General features: G+C 41.1%; 1 protein-coding gene and 1 long non-coding RNA gene across 4 annotated transcripts; one reads left to right on the top strand and one right to left on the bottom strand.

The window, feature by feature from the left end:
• Positions 1 to 5251: 5251 nt before the first annotated feature.
• LOC147056841 (uncharacterized) lies at positions 5252 to 13583 on the bottom strand. 3 transcript variants are annotated; one of them, XR_015066104.1, is made up of 5 exons: positions 13485 to 13583; positions 12789 to 12836; positions 12601 to 12693; positions 6193 to 6434; positions 5252 to 6113 (listed from the first exon to the last, which is right to left on the bottom strand). It is a non-coding gene; the product is annotated as an uncharacterized LOC147056841 (long non-coding RNA). The 3 variants fall into 3 exon arrangements; XR_015066103.1 differs by having other exon boundaries at positions 12601 to 12836; XR_015066102.1 differs by lacking the exon at positions 13485 to 13583 and having other exon boundaries at positions 12601 to 12919.
• A 4493-nt stretch (positions 13584 to 18076) lies between these two features.
• On the top strand, positions 18077 to 19982 carry LOC147056840 (homeobox protein MSX-2-like). Its single transcript, XM_085912366.1, has 2 exons — positions 18077 to 18485; positions 19042 to 19982. Exons 1-2 carry the CDS (start codon positions 18143 to 18145, stop codon positions 19455 to 19457), a joined length of 759 nt encoding a protein of 252 aa, XP_085768492.1. The 5' UTR covers positions 18077 to 18142; the 3' UTR covers positions 19458 to 19982.
• The last annotated feature ends 1031 nt before the right edge of the window (positions 19983 to 21013 follow it).

The following is a 21013-nucleotide window of genomic DNA, read 5'->3' as shown; positions in this document are numbered from 1 at the left end:
ACACAGTCAAATTCCTCGTTGCTTTGTGATTCAGCAACAAAAAACTGATCTGCAGAGCACACATCTTTATATTATTGGAATTTTTGAAATACTTATTCATTGTAGACACTTGTGAGGGTGAAGTGGTTCAGAAAATGGATGGATGAATGGACATATTAAACGTACAAATATAGTGCGAGAGTGTGCTGACCCCGTCAGACGTGGCAGTAGTGTGGCAGCAGTGTGGTTGTCCGAATTTTACTCATAAATCACCCGCTCATGCTAACAATTCCAGAATACTGTTTTCCAGTGACTTCACTTATCTCAACTGTCTCCTGAAAATGACATATACTGAAAGCTACTTTTGTTTCATGGGCAACGAGAGATGAGTAAGAAAGCTGAGAGGAGCGATTCTAAACAAATGTCCAAAAACATCAAAACCATTAAAAACCAAGGTGCTCCTGAATAGGCTGTGATATTCGGGGAATAAACTGGTTGCCACTAGTCATTTCAATGTGACATTTAACTGTGATTTGTGCGAGCATCATGAGAATACCTTTTCCAAGTGCAACAGCTTGCAGCAATTGAAGTTATATGCGAGGGGCTCCAAAACAAATACTTGACCGGCTTCCATAATGAAATGGATATATTTATACACAGTCAATTGAGTCAAAGTTTGCGTAATGAATGCACGGCTTTACCAAAGGAGCTTGCTGCCCACTTGTAAACATTTTAGTGACGCTACGATGGCCGAGGATGAAAGTTATTAGAGCTCTAATCCTCCGAAAGATACAAAGACAATCCACATGATGAAGACAAAAACTCCCGAAGGGATTTGTATCAGTAACGCAAACATTCTGTTTGTTTTGGTCTACAAACAATCACTGTTGTCATTAAAGTGACGTACAGACCTCGGCGATATTTTGAAAAAGAAGATATATTTGCATCCAGCAGTGATGAGTAGTCTCTTTGTTTGCTAGCTCCCAGCAGTCGGATGCAGAAGCCACAACGAGCGTCATATTTCTAGATGACAATTGGATTGTATTTCCTGATACTGAGTATCCCACATTTGACCCTGCTCATAAAAAAAAAAAAAAAATAGAAGTATGATGTCACAAAGATCAACACCGCTGCAAACTATTGACACAATAAGAACGTATTTTAAAGTAATACCTCTCTCACAACTTAGCATTAACATCTTTATGATATAGATTTCATCATGGATTGTTGAAATATCATAGATACATGTTGAAAATATGACTTGTCTTTCGGGTTTCTGGTCAAAGTTCCCTTTGCGTTTTGGGCCGATGGAGTGAACTTGAATTTGCAGCAAAACACAACATGAGTCATCTCCATAGATGTGCGTCTTTGTTTAGTCATGACATGATGACTTACAGATGATTGAAAGCGATCATCAGCTCACGTATTTGTGTCAGCTACGTCATGGAGCACCGCACTCAAAATGGAAGGCTTGAGGACCTTCAAGGCAATACTCTTAATTAATATGTCACATCGAAAATATTTTAATGGCTTACAAATGGGGCCTAGTGTGCGCTTGCATTGCGCCATTTATTTGCACCGAGGCTGAGACTTACTGGCACGAGGCAGCAAATTCTTAGACATCTAAATTAGACGAAGCCTTCTGATGCATGTGTGGGACTTCTGTGGTCTCCAAGCACCCCTGACAACTTCTTTAAAAAAAAAAAAAAATTGCCGTGTCTTAATCAGTACCAAATGTAGATCACCCCCTTTGCTTTCCCATCCTGGATGATAGAGGGGATTAGACAGGATGCAAGTGATTGCATTCAATGAATGCAAAAAGAGGTGTAAATAAAAAAATAAAAAAAATAAATGTGCTAAGTAACATTAATGTGATTTCTAGCAAACTGCTTAGATAATTTCAAGCAAATTTAGTACAAATGCACAAAAGAAACATGCAACTTACTCATGCCATTTCCTTTTCTTATTATCTTCAAAATTATTGAGGGGAGATGAGGTGAGTGTGCAATGAGATGACATCACATCTCATTTATTTATGCTTTGCCATAAAACACTGTTCTTTATTTCTTGAAAATTCTCAAATTAATATTACTGTGTTAGCCCCCCCAAAAATTGTCTTATTATATGGCATTTTCTATACTTTAGTAGTGTTGCAGGTGGGCTGGAGTCTATCCTAGCTGAATTTATGCAAGAGGCATCTAACACCCTGGACTGATCGTACACAAGCAAACAACCTTTAACACATACATTCATAGTGACGGAAAAATTTTAAATCAACCTAATATGCATGTTTTTTAATGTGAGAGGAGGAAGCAGAAATGTAAACCTTGCACAGGAAAGCTGGAGCCTGCATTTGCAAACCTCAGAGCTGGGAGTTTTTTTTTTTTTACAGCCGAGTCTCACCACCCCCCATACCCAAATTCCAACTCTTACAGTTACTGATGCTTTCATGTGTCCCAGTGAGCACTTAAGGGAAATTGCTTATAATTAAGAGGTATTTGTTTTTTGGGAGCCGCGGGGTGCTACATTCTTTACACACATGACACATTGTGGTAATATTTCAGGCAGCATGGAAAGTTGAGCCAACGCGCTTTGAAAAGTTCAGCCGATTATGATTTTTGAATAAAATTACGGCCATATTTCATTCTGGAAAAACCTTGATAGTTGAAGAGCTTGACCAGCCGTTATTGCGCTTTTTAATCCAATTTACAGCTAACGTCCCTATAAAAAAATGCCTTGCTTTGTACAGCATGTGCTTGTGATTATTAATTAGCGTTTTACTGGCATTTAGGCTAATAATAGGGAGAACTTGTAACATTAAAAGCCCTCATTGCCAAGGCCTACAATTATAGTTTACTATGTGTTTGTTTTTCAATCCGTTTTTAATGTTCAGATGATGCAACAACTTGGCACGCACACACTCTCAGCCTCTCAACTGACTTACTCCAGCAAGATGAAGAGAAGTTGAAGGACGACGTCGCCACATACACGCAAGCTACACTCACACAGTGAAGAAACCATCCAGAACAATGTTGTATTTATGATACTGGATTAACCAAATGGAAAAACATCAATGGAACAAGAATCAGAAGAGCGCATACTTCTTCTACTGCTAAATAATAACATCAAATAGTTGGTTTCTCAGTTTATTCTATGCAACCAGATATAATATTGTTATATTGAAAATAACCAAACAGTCTATCTTCATTTCAATTTCTGGGCAAGAGATGGGATACACCCAGGACTGGTCGCCAGCCAATCACAGGTAATTAAACATGTATATGACTTAAAGGTCTGTTCCAGGACAGTGGCAAATAATTTATTTGGATTTCAGTATGATTTATCCAAAGGGAAGTACTGGATAAAGAAATAATCAGTCCCAGAAGATATGGTTGCTAATATAAAAATTGCCATGTTAGAAATGATACTTTCTGCTTGTCCCAACAGGGTTTACCACAGCAAACCACCCACATGATTTGCTTGGCACAGTTTGGAGTTTTAAAGTGAACCACCATTTTTTTTTAACTGGGCTTGAGACCAGCAGTGGCTGGGAATCTAACCTGTGCCACCTGCACAAAGGCCGCAGCATGCAACAATTTACTACAGTGCAGATAATAATAATAATAATAATAATAATTGTTATTATTATTAAATAAGGACGATCAACATTCCCACACACACATTCATCTTGCATTTTCATGCAATTTGCTCAAAGAGCATCCACTTGACAATGCAGTGTCCCTGGTTTTCACTCATGGCATTCATCAACCTATGTAGAACAGAAGGTCACTTCTTCTCACTTCATCGCCTGAGTAATGCACTTAGGCTAAAAGACACTTTTCCACTGAGACCCCCCCCACCATCCATTGCACTTGTTCTCCCTTAGGCTGACGTGTAGTGGATATTCATACCTTTTCGTCATTTGGTGATGCTGATTTGGCAGAAAAGCATCTGGGTTCACAGAGTCAGCTGGCACCACACTTAATGGCCAAAGAGAGAGTCTGCAAATGCACACTCACACACACTCACACTAAATGGTCGTGTTGTGTATGTCTCATCTCAGCCCCCCAAGCTCTGTTCTCGGTCCACAAGGAGCCATGCTCTGAAATGTGGAGCCGTGCGATGACAGGCCGATCGGCGATGGACAATGTGCCGTAATTTGTGAGGGGCCAAGCCCTGAGAGGAATGATGGGTAATTAAGAGGAAGACACTGAGAGACACAATGGGGGCCACCGGCGTGTACTGACAAGCCAACAAACCCCACTCTGGTCTCTTATAACACACAGACAAACACACACACACACACACACGAAAGCTCATTGTAGTCGATGCAAGCAATTCAGCACTTAATATAACTGCACATATAGTGGTCCAAAATGGTCAAAACTTTTTTTTTAGTATGACTGTTTTGATAACAGACATGCAGTTAATGATTATGTTTTCTGAAAACCTATTAGCAGAAGCTGGGTTGTAACTTAGAAACTATTGTGAGTTAGAAGGTCAAGGTTATGTAAGGTCACAGAACGCTCAGGTTTTGATTACATTAGGGACTGTGTAGTGACTGTACGCGCCGTATAAATCTTTAATGAACATGAGACTCTTCAGCTTCTTGTCAACGAGAGTATTCCAAGTCTAGGATTAAAATACGTTGCTCTATTTCCACAGCCAGAATACAATTTGTATGGCATAAAAAAGAGAAATTGTGTGGTTGAAATCCAAAAGGTATGATAAGAACCATTTGACCATGCGGAAAATATCCAATGTTTTCCTTTTCCTTTTTATTTCCTCTCACGAGCCTTTTCATCTTTCTCACCACATTTCTACTGGGACCCAAAACCACACACAGGACTCAAATCCTCAAGGTACGCACCACACTCTGTTCCCACAGAAAAGCCTCATATCAGCCCATGTCTGCACATCCCTCCCCTTCCATCTCCTTCACGGCCAGTAAATCACCAAAACTCACTCCTGGGCCTGTAAAATCTGCGGAGTCTCGGACTAATTGATAACGTTACAATGTGAACCGGTTCATAGTGGTACTAAATTGAAAACACCGGTGGGAGGAAGCCAGGGGGCTGCTGGTAGTTAAGAGAAGCTGCATGGGAAAGTTTGGGAGTAGAAAGAGCAGAGGCTGATCAGCAGGGGGATGCGTCGGAATAACAACGGGAGGGGAAAGTGGCAGGGACATGAAGACAAAGTACAGACATACAGGACAGGACAACAGGGAAGAATGTGTCAGGCATCTCAGACCATCTCAGAACTTTCGTGGTAGAGTCAGAATGATTGTAACCATTTGTGATTGTCATAAAAGTAGCACACTAAAAATGAATACCACTAACTGGTTGTAACAAGGGCCAATAACAAGTGTGTCGAGATGAGGGGACATTTGGGAAAAACATCCCGTCAATCATCTGTTAGCTCTTTTCGGCGAAGCACTTTTATTGTTTGGCTACACAAGAGGAAAAACGTATTAGAAACAGCTTCAAGTATGATTAAATGGAGTTGTTCACCGCTAGAAAATACAGACACAACGATAAAGATAATTTTCAATTCATTCCTCCAACGGTGTCACAATTAACCGTTCCAATCTTCAAATCTTGATCCATTACACTGATTCTCTGCAACAAATCAGTCCTCAATCATTTTATAATCTGACTGCAGATTGATGTGGGATATCTGTGAAAACAGAACAAAAAACTAAGCAAAAGAACACAGACAATTTGATACATATATGATATCATTCAAGGATGGTGCATTTTAAAATGAAACCAACGTTGAATTTCATTTTTAACAAATATGTCACACATCAGTACAGCTGAAGAAAAGAATGATTGATGCTGATCTACAGGTATGTGAACATTGTGTCAAATCTGTAGATAGGAGAGAAGCAGATAGAGAATGGGAGCTGAGGAAGATGAGGAGAGAGGCACGCTTTGATCTTGCCGCTCGTCCGCCACGCTGTTTCCTTTCAAGGTTTCCTGGTAAGTTTCAGGAGACACCAGCAGGTCCTCTCTCAGGGATCAGACGCTAATGGATCAGTTAAAGGGGCCAATTCTTTATGGCTGGGCTAAGTGTTATCATGTGGGGTTAAAGACACTGACCATGGAGCAAACTCTTGTCAGATAGCTGCTCCTCTGGGGAATAATAGTCAAAGTCAGATTATTCGAGCGAAAGGGGCTTTCGTTATGTTTTATTTTACGTCATCTATCTTACTTGGGATGGATTGATCGCTTAGATTTTGCTCCTATCTTCTCCACAGTCACACATCAGGAGAAATTCTCTCCGACGCTCCCCGGGTGCTGTTGGAACCCATTTGTCAATCGGGCAAGACAGAAAGCGGTCGATGGATTCCAGAGGTTGAGGTGATCCCTTCCATACAGCGTTTCATCCGTGGGACCCGTCAGGGATGTTGGGGGGGGGGGGGGGGGGGGGCTGCTTCAAATACGACACAGGGCCTGCCAGATAAGGATCACAAAGACACAGACATGGCTCCTAAAGTGATCACTCCGCCTGTGTTTTTGTATCACCAGTGATCCGAGGGCTGGATTGGCAGCTCGTAGACGCCCTCTAATTGAATGTGATAGATTCAGTCATTAAGTTAATTGGCAGCTGGTTTTGATCACTGCGACTTGTCGCAGCCACTCGGAGCGTTTATGGCATCATTTTTCTTGTCCAAAGTCAAAAGATCACTGACCCTACATGAGTTTGTGAAAACATGGCCCCAATGGTCATTTTATGGAGCAAAAGCAAAATTAAACGTGTTCTATAGTCAGAGGAGAACTTGACTTGAGCCCTCCTCCAAAAAAGGGAATAAAGCAAGATGTTCCATATTTGTTTATTTGCCCGACCACATTGCGGCGAGCAGCAGTTTCTGCAATTAGCATGTGCGCTTTGAGAAGAATGAAGCCAAAGATAGAAGACTCTGTACTGTTTACTGTCAGATAGCCCCTGGTGCAACATCTTAACATGAAGACAACATAAACGACAAGCCGGACTCAATTAAATATTTCTGTTCAAATGCAATTCTTGTACAATGTTTAGAGAATGGATGTTACAACAACCATATTTGAATGGTCGTTTGTCAGTTTATGGGTCTTGTGATTGACTGCCGGACCAATCCAGGTTGTGACCCCTGTCCGTTAAAGAGAATAGGCTCTATTGACAACATTAGCAGGAGCAAGAAATATTCCTTATGTTTCTTCAACTGCCAGTTATTAAATCTTACAAATGTCAGCTTAGAGTTGGACATTAGTCATATAGAAGAAGGGACCCATCGTAAACTAGCCAATAACACATGTTTCAAATTGGCCAATGGTTATAGATTGGTTTACAAGGCTGGCCGCTTATCAGCCTGGTGGCGTTTTCCCCCGTCTTGATAAAGCACCAGGGAGTTGTGGGTCAATTAGTTTGCCGCAGCCAAAATTCCTGCAGACAGCCAATTAAAGCCGTCGCCCCCAAGTCATGCGGCTCGTTCTTCCTGTTGACGGCTCATGCTGTAAATTTTGAATCTAGTGCTATTTATGAGAAGAATCCTTTGAGGAGTTCAGTTCTGAAACGTTGGCAGATTTGCCCAATCTTTTTTGTGCCAGGAAGAAAATATATATATAAACAAAATCAAACGTTGGTAAATTGGAAGCAGGCTGCCAGCAAAGGCACGGAGATGATTGGACTGTCGGTCAAAGCGGTGCCGAGTGCAGACGAGAGACCACGCAAGAGCTTTGCTGGGAATCCATTTTCCCAAAGAACACCCCCCCCCCCCCCCAACCTTCCAACACTCCCCAGCTTTGTTTCTATGCACCAATGAAAATCAGGCTTACTGTCACTTTTATTATTTAGCCAGCCAGAATTGCTGGTTTGATGTTGTGATAAGAATGCCGCGTGACAGTAAACACTGTTCCATTGTGGGATGTTGGTTTGGGAATTACAAAACTTAGCTGAGTCATGGCCTACGTGTGTGTGTGTGCGTCTCGGCATGCATGATTATATAAGCCAGGGTGCAAGTTTCTTTGTTTGCTTCTTTAAGCATTAAAGTCATAACAAGGAAAGGACAATTTACAAATTGATCTTCAACAGTGGTTCTCCACTAATGTCACTCTGTCACCTTTTTCTTATTGTCGCAGAGTAGCAAGCCACTTTTATAGTAAATAAATAAAAAAAAGTAACTACTTTTAAGAAAATGTTTTTCATGAAACTGCATATACTTACATGTTCAGCGTGCCTCACAGAAGCTGAGGGCGAACATATCAACCATTTGTACAAAAATGAATGTATAGTGGTCAAATTAAATTTCACAATTGCCCAACACACAGTCGCAAAATGTTATTTCTCTTACCTCCTTTATTTTAATACTACCTATCCATGACCTGTACCGTCGCTAATCTGCCATAAAAGGCCTAAAGACACAGCAGAAATCAGCTGATCCATGCTGACAGGCACATGGAGAGGCACCCCTTTAAAGCCAAATCCAAATTATCCCATGGAGCCAGTGTCATTTGAAAGGCCAACAGTAGAAGATGCTGGCCCCCGATAAAGGACACATGTGTTCCATCACACTTCATTAAAGTGGGCTTTCCTGCACACGCACAAAACAAGCCTACAGCAACATGACAAAACAAACATATTTGAAGACATGACAACTGGATAATGTAATAGGAAAGTTTAGATTGTCGCATGGAAAGTATTTTTCCCAAGGGATGTTTATTGAATGTTTTTTTTTTTAAAGAAAACAACTTTAGTCATAATATATCGCAGGATGTATTCCTTTTTTCCATAAAAAGTGGATACATTTGAAAATATGTCCTGAGTGAGGAAGCACAACATAACGTTGGCTTTCCAAACCATCCAAAATTTGATTACTTCGGCAAAAATCTCAAACAATGTGACAGCAAGCATGTCACTTGCTATCATGTTCCCATTTTCAGAAAGAAATAGGTACTTTCTAAAATCGTGAGTACTTTACACATTTAACATTACTTTTGTGTTATAATAGTGCATAATGTCATTTAACCCAAACATAGTGAGGAAATGTATAATCCTGCATATTAACTAGTGTCATGTGTTGCTTTTTTTGTTTAATCCTAGAAGCTTTACCATCGTCTTGCGCTGCATTTCCCATTTACAATTTCACTTTTACAAGGATATCTTCACATTAGGGGGGCACCGAGCCCTGTTTTTTTGTTCTGACTGCCTTCTTTTAAGATTAAATCATGAGGACATGTTAAGTCATTCCTTGACTTTGGAGACATGACATCTCTGGAAAAGTACAAACCAGGTCAAAGATGGAGCTCATTAAAGGTTTGCATATAACCACAATTTCCCGGCAAGGAGGGGAATAAAGAAGAAAAACATTTGGTCAAAAAAGTCAGACACCCATGGAGGCGGAAGCTCGTCTTTTTAAGTGACCGCTGGAGATGACAGACAAAGAAAGTTTTGTACAGATTGAGACTCGCCTGTCTGCCACAGTTTATCTCAGAAAAAGTGATGTGTTATCTTCAATGGCTTTCAACAAGCATCACAAGCAAAGGCACCACAAAATAGTGCTTGCTGTACTTTTCTTGTGATGTTAAATTGAGTCCATGTTTTTTTACTCGATCTTATACAAGGCGCCCATTCTTGTCATTACCAAAGTGATATAAAACACATCATTTAGATGATGACCCTCCTTACAGAGTACAAAGAACTTTCCAGCATCCACAACCGACATTTAGCCAGGCACGACTTTGGGAACTATTTGTCTCATTAGGTGCACGTTGTATCCAATTAAACCAAGGCAGGGACACGCCTAAACGAGCAAATTACAGAGTTAATATTGTGAGCTTGAATTAGACTTTACTAGCTAACCAACATTTGGAGGATTTTATTTATTTACTTTCCACAAAACTGCGACATTTACACAGCCCAGAACGGGGCCGTCACTCCACTTGCAGGACTTGTTTTTTTCCGTCACATCATGATGCAATTTGAGTATTTTTAATCACCGTTTTAGCAGTTACGACGCGGCTGTCCCATTTCCTGCTACAAAAGTGTGTAGCGCCATTAGCGCGAGCAATTCCACCCAGCAGGCCTCCGGTCGTGCGTGTGATCGAGCGAGAAGAAAATAACCCTCACAATGGAAAACCTGAGCTAATGTCCTCCATTGTCCCACCTTGATGTGGTTGTTTCTGTGACTGCACAATCTTTAGATACATTGTGGGAAAGTTCTCTGAGATTTGCTGTCTTCACTAATGTGTGTGTGTTTATGTAAGTTCACACCAAGTTCTCAGGTGTGTTCAGTATCATGGAATCTCATATGGATTGTATGAGGGTCCCTTAAGGTTCCAAAATGGGTCTGGAAAAGGTTTTGCAAGGTCACTGGTGAGTCATGGAACTGATGGTGGACCACTCAAGATAGTTTGCTACTGTGTCAGTATTACAGTGGGATGTGAAGGTCAGGACTTTTTAAAAGTGCCTGCAAGAACCTGCACATGTATTCACACAGCACAACTTTGAGTATCTTATTAATCGTGGCCTATTAAAAGGCCTTATGTGTGATAAGACGGGATTGATTCTTTGCATATTTCATCCCATTGCAAAAGTCAAACAAACAAAGGCACACAGCAGGGCAGATATTGAAAATGTGCACCGAGGGTGTAAAAGGTAAAAAATATCAAATTCTTATCCGGTGTCAGTGTAGCCAGGGCAGGGTGATGTCTGATAAAATAGATCAAAATTACATTATTTTCTTTTATAGCCCACTGAAAACACAGCCCAAAGGTATGCTATTTGGCACAGAGCAGCCCGTAATATGTCCAAGAATTGTTACCATCTGGTTTGACTGCAGGGAAAGCTTCTCTCTTAAAAAAAAAAACAACAACCTCAAAGTCACAACGATGCAGGTAAAATGTAGCATTTATAAGCAACTTTTCTTCATGGCTGCTTCCATGCTATGATCCTGTATGTGGCTCCATATTTATGCCACAATAGGAAACCTTTGACAGTTTTGCATGTGTCAACAAAGACTTTGTTTAAATATGAGCTCCTAAGAGAGTTCTGTTTAACCTTTGGTACTTACTTTAACTTAAATACTTTGATATTTATTAAAATGCAACAATACAAAATCAATGTAAATGACAAACAAACTCACATGGAGCCAAGTTAATGAAACATGACATTTGAGTCCCAGCCACAACCTTTGGCCATGACTGTAGTTGATTTTCCAATTTTTCTGCTTCAAGCAATAAAAAAACATACACTCACGCATACATGCACACACGAGCACACATTCACACAATGTTCACTCTCTGCTTGAATGGGAAAATGTTTTTCCTGTGCTACACCGTTCTAATTGTCCTCCTGTACACAGTTTCAGCCCCCATTATGCTATTATGAGATTACAATGTCAATGCTCTCGGCATAGTGACAATTACAGTAAGTGGCAGTCATTTTCAGCAATAAATGGGCTCTTTGTTTACAATATACAGTATTACTAGGGTCTGTCATGGGTTAAATGCAAAATATATATCCATAAAGATCAATAAATTCATATATTCAGTGTATCCCTGTTTAGCGGTGTGAAGCATGGGGGAGAGTGGAAGGGGCTCAGTGCCTCCTTGACCTGTCACTGTTGATGATGTGTGCATGTGAGTGAGCACGAGAGTATGTGAGACTCCGGCAGACATCTACGGGGGGACGGGGACCCCCTCCACCTCCTCCGCCGATATTCTCTCAAGCCACCGCCCCTCCCTCTGCCTCGTCTCCCCCCTCTTGTCCCGGCGCCCCGGTTTGAGAGAGAAAGCTGTTGTTAATAAAAAGTTTTCAAAGAATAGGATGAAAAGGGAGGTGAAATTGAGCGGCCCTGGCTGTATTATTTCTTCTCTCTATGGGTTCTGGCCTCTCGCGGTCTCTTCGACGCTCTCGGACCGGGAGGGGGTCGCCGGCTCGGTGACCATTACTGCCCCGAGGCCAAAGCAAATGATTTGCCTCTCTGAGGCTTCAAAGGGGAGCAATTACACTTAAGTAACCAAATGAATAGATAGCCCAGCTTGGCAGCAGTTTGGGGGGAAACACTGGAGGCCTTTGAGGGGAGAGGCACCACACCTCAGGAGTAATATGTAACAGCTCGCATCACACGGGAGGGAAAAAAATAAGAAGAAAATAAACAGGGAAATATTCTGCCACCGACTTCAGACGAAGAAAAAGGTGCTGAAACCTGCCCTGGCAAAAACTGCTAACATCATTTAAAGTGATTTCTCAAAGCACTGAAAAGGAATTTTTTTGGTGACATTTACAAAAATTGACCACTTGCTAAATGGAAAAAAATTTGCTTCCTCTTAGAAAATGTTGGTCATAGAATTTGTATTACTATTTTGAACTGCAGCCATACTGGTAACCAGGTAAACAATTTATTTATTAAACAATTTAACTCATCTGTAAAGGTACTTTACACCCAGTGTAAAATCTTAAGCTAATGTGATAGGTATAATAAATAACCCATCAATTGCTCAATCCAATTTGGATGTAGCACTGTCTTAGCTATTTAACCCAATTTGGGTTACTTTTTTTCCAGCAGTTTACATTTTAACTCTTACTGGTAATAAAAGTGCAAAAACTTTGACGGCAGGTGTGGTGACACTGGAGTCTTACCGCTTCCAATGAGAGTCCTCAAAAACACTAAGTTGCTGTGTATATTCTTCCTCTCTCTTCATGTTTTTCTACACGTAAAGCCCCTTGCTGAGGCTCCTCGGAAACAAAGAAAAAGCAATACACAAACACACAGAGCCAGCCTTGTGATACTTGTTGAACTAAGGTCTCGTGAGGTACGGAGGTATTACCCAATATGCTGATGTCTGTCTTGCCTGTTCGTTTTTGAAAGTTTGGTGCTGCAAAAAGGCCACAGAAAAACAAAACACTTCATCTAGGAGAGGGATGGGCAATGTTGGAGGGCGGCACAATATTTGCTACATTGAACTATGTACTTGCTAAACAGATGTGTGACAAAAAGCCAATTCCAAATAGGAACAAAATATGTGCATGCTTGCAAAATAATTACTATATGATGTTGTTGATAATGCATTACTGATGACCATTCAATTATAGCGCAAAACCAACCTTAAGTACAGGAACTCATTTTGTATATTTTGTTTCTCACAAAAATCAACTCACTCAAAATGTTAACATTATTGAGGTACTATGTTTGTCCTGCCTATCATACCAAATCCAATAGTGTATGTTCACCAACATTTTTTAAGACTTGAAGGGAGTTTATAAAAAGGATGTTTTCTTTTCCAAGTGTGGATGGATACGAATTGTCCATCTTTGATATCAGGTATGATGTGATTCTGCAGGTGTAGCACCATTGCAAGCATTTCACGAGATATTTAAAGTCACCCTGCTTGCTTTGGTTTGTGATGCTCCGACACACACACACACACACACACACACACACACACACACACACACACGGTCGACGACTTGAAAGGAGCTCCATTGAGTGAAGTGGAGACTGAGAGTTGGGTAGGGCAGCTCACCTGTGGAGAGAAGTCTATAGCAACATAGAAGGCCCAACAGCTGCCAGGGTTGTAAGTCGAGGCACCTAGCCGAGACACAGAATGGTAAATGCAAGGCTCTCTTTCAATGCACTGCCACTTAGTAACAGAAGGCATGTGCCAAACTTGCAGAATGAGAATGAAAACTCCCCCTTCAGAGTTCACTAAATATCAGCAGTGACTCTCTTTTTATCTACTCCATGGCTTCTTTCTCTTTGCTCCCCCCCTACGTTAGTCTATTATAATTCCTCCATAAAAGAACAATGAGTGAGTGAAAGACCCCCAAACCACAGAGATATACCAACAATCGATGGGGAGAGGGCAAGGGAGAGGGGGGAACCCGGCTGAAGTGTGGAAGCCATCAATTATGGAGAGCCTAAAGTTAACATCCCAGCAGGATAGTTGTATTAGAATGCAGATATAGGCAGGCTACGGGCAGCAGATGCCAAGCGGAGCGGTCAAAAGAGCAGCCAGCGCTCACGAGAGGACATATGCTATGTGGGAAACTCTCACCACGGCACCCTCACTTAAATTTTATACGAGCATAGAAAATTCTATGGAGTGATGATTAAGGTAGCACCTCAAAAGAGCCATTTTCTGGAATCGAGGGTTCAAAACCGTCCTGAGATAATGGCGTTCACTAGTGTCAGGAAGTCGCCCCATTGTCATGGATTTCCCCGTGCAACAAGTGAGCCCGTCGGCCACTGTCGAGTCCAAAAGACACGGGATTCCTCCGCCTCAGTTTCCCTAACAGGATTGTCTCCACTCGCCAAATCTCTCTATTCTGCACGCTCAGCAAGACTCAGCCCTCTGGGCTTCCTCACACTGCTAATTTACACCAGCCTGGAAGCTATCTTCACAGCCAGACCAGTGCAATTGTATTTTCAGGCTCATTAAGCAATAGCACACAAAAAAAAAGGAAGTTTGACACCCCCACCATCGACTTTCCCGTCCATGCAGGATGGGAAGACGAAGGCAGAGGTGGTAGACTAAAGTGGGATTAAAAATGTGCTGAATTCTGCTCATGAGGAGGCTCCATCGGGTTGTTTAGGTTTACCGTGTGTGGAAGCTGAGCAGGAGAAGGAGGAGGGGGAGGAGGAGGAGGAAGAGGGTGGCTGCTCCCAATCCTCTGAGAACCAATGCGGCTGCTCCGTTGCAATCCTTTTCAGAAGCAAGCCATGCTTGTTTATTTGAAAGAGACCCGCTTTTTTAACTTCCCACCCACACCATTGTTCCCCTTGGCATGGGGAACACTTTGAAATTGTAATCTCACGATATTCAAACACTCACATTTGTTTTGAGCTTTAGGGCCTGCAATAACGTTATCGCTATAAGACGAGCGCTGCCCATTCATTGCACCATTGTGTCAGCACTTCCACTCTCAGGAAACGTTTTATGATGGTTCAACCGTCAGCATGTTTAAATTGAATGAAGTTGAATTATTGCTCACGTGATTCATTTCATTTTTTTTCATACAGATGTAATGATTTAAAAAAATGAATCTGGGATTGTTGTGATTTATTATTTTGATGTCTCCCTTTAGTGCCACAAAAAGAACAAGAATAACTGTTTCATTAAAACCAGATGTAGTAGACATTATTTTTTAAATGTTTTTAATCATCTTAAGGACTTAAACTGAATTTTATAGAACATTAAAAAGTGGTTGAAATGTTTCACGTAGGGGTCACCATTGTGGCGCCCGTGGGCACGAGGAAATGATTTCTAGAAAGACCCCGTCATGTGATTGATCAAGATAAAGTTCATTCATCGATTTAGCACTGTAGCTGTGATTGCTTTATAACTTTTGATAAAACAACCGTTTTTTTCAGTTATTTGATTTCTGGTTTTGACCCTTTCAAGATTTTATGGTATGAAAATGAAAAATTGCTGCTGCTGCTGCCATGTTTCTCGTTATATGTACTGCAACACAGCTTTGGACGCTGAGCAAATAAAATTGCAGCAGCATTCTTGGGTTCGGGAATGTGACCACAGTGTGCACACGGCCACTTAAATGTCTTGCAGTCCTCAGCCTAATTTGACAATTCACATTGTTTGTCAAGTCTCTACGCTCAAGAAAAATCAGCCAATTGGTTTGACACGAGAGAGATTCTTATTTTGCGTTGACAAATATGTTGCTTGTGATTTTGAATATGTATTCTAAAGACACAACCAGGTACTAAGCTTTAAATGTTAATTGTTTCACAATAGGCTTTGTAGCAATTGCTGACCCAAAAACACATTTAGAGCATATCACACAACAGGACAATTGGAATCTCTTTACTTTTAGATGTTCCCAAAAAAAAACACATCAGGTTGATTCTCAGCCAGGCAAAAATATTTCAAATTGTTGAGGTAGTGGCTTTTAGTGGTTTTAAAACCTGGACTGAAGCAATTCTGATCCAGTCTGTATCTAGTTGTTGTGGGAAATAAAATTCTAGTCGCGCAACCTGAAGTTGGGCTCCTTGTCACCTCATATGAACTGAAGGAGAACAAAAATGGAAATGAATGACACTTTTGAGTAACTCCTATTCACAACTGAGCTCAACTCACAGCGCATGTTTGGCCTGCAGATTCTGTATCAAAATAGGAAATAGCTTCATTATTTATTCATTTATAATGATTTATTTATTCATTCTGTGTCAATACGTTCAGTTCAGTGAAGTCAACATGTTTCCGTTTAAAGTTTCATGAAACATGAAATGTTGAAGCGGTAAAGACACACATTTACTTACATTATTGTTGTAGTCTAATTCCTGACTAAAATTTGAACCTTTCCGATATTGTTAAAGATGTTACTGTCTTTTGTAAAGTGTCTCTTTTTGGTGCTTCTCTTGTATTTGATGTCAGCAAATGTTGAAAGCATGCTTTATGAAGTGACCAGTGAGCGCATTTGAATGGTTTTCCATGTATGACGCCAACAGAAGGGAACATGCTTCCTGTCATGCCTGCACTGACCTTGATGGATAAATCTGCTTTCAAACTCACTAACATCTTCTGACACAGCTCACTCCATTGCACACTTTTGCACGAATGCATTTGGGGCACATAATGCAGAAGAGAGTAAACTATAGGGAAAGAGAGAAGAGACATGTGCTGCTTATATGACTGGGTGTACCTGCATGGGCCGCAGATGAAACCCTGCCTGAGTCTTCTAGCAGATAGAAGGGTGCCTACAGAGACGTAAACCCAAACCATGTGGGTAACGAACGAGGCGCCAGTGTGTGGAGACAGAGGTCTGACTTTGTCAAATAGGACGGGACACGCATGAGGATTTACTCAGGTTGAGTCACCAATCCAAAACTGTGCCATACCTGAGGGGCTATTACTTCATCAACCACCCAATACAGCTTTTTAAAGTCATTTCAACTATGTATAGGAACGTTTGGTCAAGTGTACTACAATTAGATAAATAAATAGGTCACACTTCAACAATTGCCAATAGAATTCTCAAAAATAACGTTATATGGTGCTGACATGTTGGGATGCTTTAAACAAAGTACTCAGAATCTACTGTGTAATAATTACTCAATGATGACAAATTGCTCAATTTACCATCAAATAGAACATTTAAAATGACGTTAGTCAACCACAACAGCAAACTACAAAGAATGCATGATTGTGATTTGACGTAATGGATTCGATGTTGTTACTGATGCTGCTTATGTTATTTAATGATGAAATGTGTGTTTAGACTAAACTCTACATGAGTTTTAAACTAGCAAATGTGCGGGATGAGAAACACTTCTCCATGCAGGATGAAATATTTGGGGGACAATTGCTTCAGTGGAGTTACACGGTCGAGTCCTTTCTCCCCGAGGTGTCTTCCTTTGAGATCCAGCCGAGCCTGGCGCCTGCAACACTCAACTTGTCTGGCTTATTAAATAGTTGGAGCTGGAGAAAGAAAAAAAAAAAAGGCCTGTTGCTTCTCAGGCGAGGCCATTGTGAAGTTAGAAAGGATCGTGACAGGCCTTTAATTGCCGTGATACTGCATGCGTGTTTGACCCAATCGGCCCGACTCGTCGCTCTCCGTGGATGTGTTTAATTTGATTTTCTCCTATGCAAGGCTGACTCTTTTGTTCTGGAAAGTCTTTATTTTGACAGCTATTTTTTTTTTATCCAAATTAGCTCTCTGCAGAAAGGCACTCCGATTTTCAGGTTTTGCATGCAGGCCATGATATTCATTCAGCCGTTGTTATAGTGAGCTCTAACGCAGGCCGCATTCTTATTTGAGGACTGCGAAACAGACGCCAGTTAAGAGTGCTGCCGATGGACTGTCCGGCTAATGGATGTAAATGGTCGAGAGAGTCCTCCCCACTGGTTAATTACACTAAAATTGGTCTAAGCTACTTTGTGAGGGCCATGAATGGCCTCTCGCAGCATGGGGTCTGTATGATTAAGTACTCTTTCCTTTCAGAGGCCTCTTGATGTTTCCTTAGAAGGCTGTGAGCCAATCCAAACTGCGCTCTGACCCCAAATTAGCCAGCCGATTGGTGGGAGCGAGGAGTGGTAACACACCTCTTCCTCTTATAGACCTTCCTTGTCGGTGCGTAAAAGTTAAAGTGTGCGTAACTGACTCGAGAGACGGTCCGTGAACGCATCGTCGACTCCATCGCTCCTTTTTGCGGGCCACCGGGAGGTGCATGGCCCCATCGCCTCGCCTGACGATGAACGCAGCGCAGGGCTCGCCGTCCCAGGACGCGCAAGTTGGCCATCCTCAGGAGGAGACGGAGGACGCGCAACCCAAGGACATGACCACGGAGAAGGAGAGGAGCCACCTCTCGTTCAGCGTCGAGTCTTTGATTTCCAAGAAGAGCACCTGTAGGACTTCTTTCGAGTCTGCCGTGCTTGCTCAGAACCCAGCGGCGCACTACTCTCCGAGGACTTTTTATGCAGAGGGCTCGCCGGCTATTTGCAGCGGCTCCACGGAGGACACGCTGCACTCGGCTGACAGCGACCAGAGCACTTGGTTCCAGGGGAACTCTCGTAAGTAAAGTCACCTGATGCGTGCAATGATAATAAAGTACTGTTTGCTTATAAATTGTGCAATTGTCCTAACTTGCTCATGTTATAATATAAGACTCTTGCAAATTGACTTTTAATACATTCGGGTTGTTTTGCGTCAGCAAAACGCGTGGAAAAACTCACAAGGGGATTCTTTTTTTTTTTTTTTTTTTTAATGAATAAACAAGCTCATACGTTCGGGGTTTGGAGATTAAGAGACTATTACAAAATTATAACTATATTGTGGTGTAAAGAAACGCAAGAATTGAGAATTTTCTGTAAACATCTTTTTAAGCACAAGCGTACGTCCATTCTTTATTTTTAAGTCATTTGCTTCTACTTTTGCTTCTTTTCCCCCCCCCCCCCCCAGATTGCGGTTTCTTAATTTTCTTCCACTTTAGACCTTCAAACAATATTGCGACACGAGTAAAATGATTAACATTGTCAAACATTCCAGAACATGCGTTTGCAACGAGTCATTTTGATTGCATGTAATTGGCCCCCCGTAATGACTGCTATCTCTATCTCTCTGCACTAGGGAGCTCCAGTCCATCCCAGTGTACTTTACGGAAGCACAAAAACAACCGTAAACCTCGCACACCCTTCACTACCTCTCAGCTGCTGGCCCTGGAGCGCAAGTTCCGCCAGAAGCAGTACCTCTCTATAGCCGAGAGAGCCGAGTTCTCCAGCTCACTCAACCTGACCGAGACCCAAGTGAAGATCTGGTTCCAGAACCGCAGGGCCAAAGCCAAGAGGCTACAGGAAGCCGAGTTAGAGAAGTTTAAGCTGGCCTCCAAGCCTGTCCTGTCAGCCTTTGCACTGCCTTTTCCCCTCAGCGCGCACGTGCAGGGCTCAGCGACTTGGGCCCCCTCGAACCCCTACCATAGGCCGAATCTGCCGGTGCCGGGGCTCTTTGGTGGACCTGTCACGTACGGGATGTACTATTTGTCTTAACATTGCTGTGTGTGCTTTAATGGGAAACAGGCCATGCGGTTGCAAAAACACTTAAAGGCACCATAAATATTTTCAACTGGAAAAAATGTTTTTTTAGACACGTTCTTCTTACCTCCAAAAACTGAAAACGATGATGTTAAACACGTTGTACAAATGTGTGTATTTGTGTGGGGGGAAAAAGTGCAGTTTGCATAAGTTTATTGACTGTATTTGAGACCGAGTAGTTAAAAGTACTTAAAGGAAGTGCCTTCAGAGCCAGCATCAATTTTTGTCTTCTTCAGCTGTTTATTTTCCTTACCACAAAGTTGTCAGCAGAGAGACAATTTATTACTGTTTTAAATGTGTATCAAATAGTGTTTACTCTGCCAATGTTGCCTTTAAGAGGATTACAATAGAATTTTATGGAGTTTTGTTGTATAGCCTATGTAAAGAAAAAGTCCAGCTGTAGAGGAAAAGCAGGACCTTTGTATTTATTGAATCTTTTGTACTGTGTACACTTTTCTATATGGAAATCTATAGTGACATGTAAATAAAGTTACAACATATCTGAATATGTTTTGGATGTTGTTGTGTAACAAGACTGACCTTTGCCTCACCTCAAAAATATAATTTTAAAGCAAAAGACAAATATATGAAGGTCATTTAATGTGTTGTATATAGTGCGTGGTAAAGGTTTGCGCGAATGACCTTAATCCAAAATAACGTGAACGTCAAACTATTCATGTATATAGGAAACTTGGAACATGGTGATTGACTCAGATTTAAAATATTAACCGAGCAAACACTGAATTGTAAAAAGTAAAATATTCAAGTCATTTGAAGTTAATGCCACAGGTTTTGAAATTCATGTACAACACAAATTTAGGAATAGTTGATTCATATAGGACATGCATACATTGATGTTTAATATTAAACAGATGATTTCAACTGCATGTTCACACTGCGATTGGCTGGTGACTGAGGTATATATACCTCGCCTACTGCCCGAAGACAGCTGAGATCCAGCACATCCGAGGTGCAGGGTGAGTGGGTCGGATAACAGGCGCATGGATGTCATTGTCCACAAAGAATTGCAAAGAAAAGTATTGCTGTAGTCCTTTTATTTTATTTTATTGTAACTATCATTTATGCAGCAAAGAAGTCACGCTATGTTCATGGCAGGGGCATTTTAAACTCATGCCTGAGTTTACAGGGTACATGGATATATGAGTACAAGTATGGCACATGGAGCCCGCTCTATTTTGTAATTCAACCCACAGAAAGTTTATTTTGTTATCTACTATTATATTTATTATCAAGACGTTTCCTCAAAACTACTTGATAAAAGTGTGATAAATTGCTTTCTATTTTGAAATTCATTCATCTAATTTAATAAATAAAATATATAAAGAATAAAAGAACAACAAAAATGAGCAGGGCATATTCAAAATTTTTTGGTTGATTGGGTTACATAGTAATGAATTAAAAATAATCATAAAATTAAAAAACAGCATTTTTCTTTTAATCTTATTGTAAAATGTTTTAGTCAAGTCAAGTCAAGTTAAGTTTATTTATAT

The sequence above is a fragment of the Syngnathus leptorhynchus genome, chromosome 5 (assembly GCF_054491065.1).
Source record: "Syngnathus leptorhynchus isolate UIUO chromosome 5, UIUO_Slep, whole genome shotgun sequence".
In the NCBI taxonomy this organism is placed as follows: Eukaryota; Metazoa; Chordata; class Actinopteri; order Syngnathiformes; family Syngnathidae; genus Syngnathus; species Syngnathus leptorhynchus.
The sequence above is the reverse complement of the archived record's forward strand: the minus strand, read 5'-3'. Positions and strand labels throughout refer to the sequence as shown.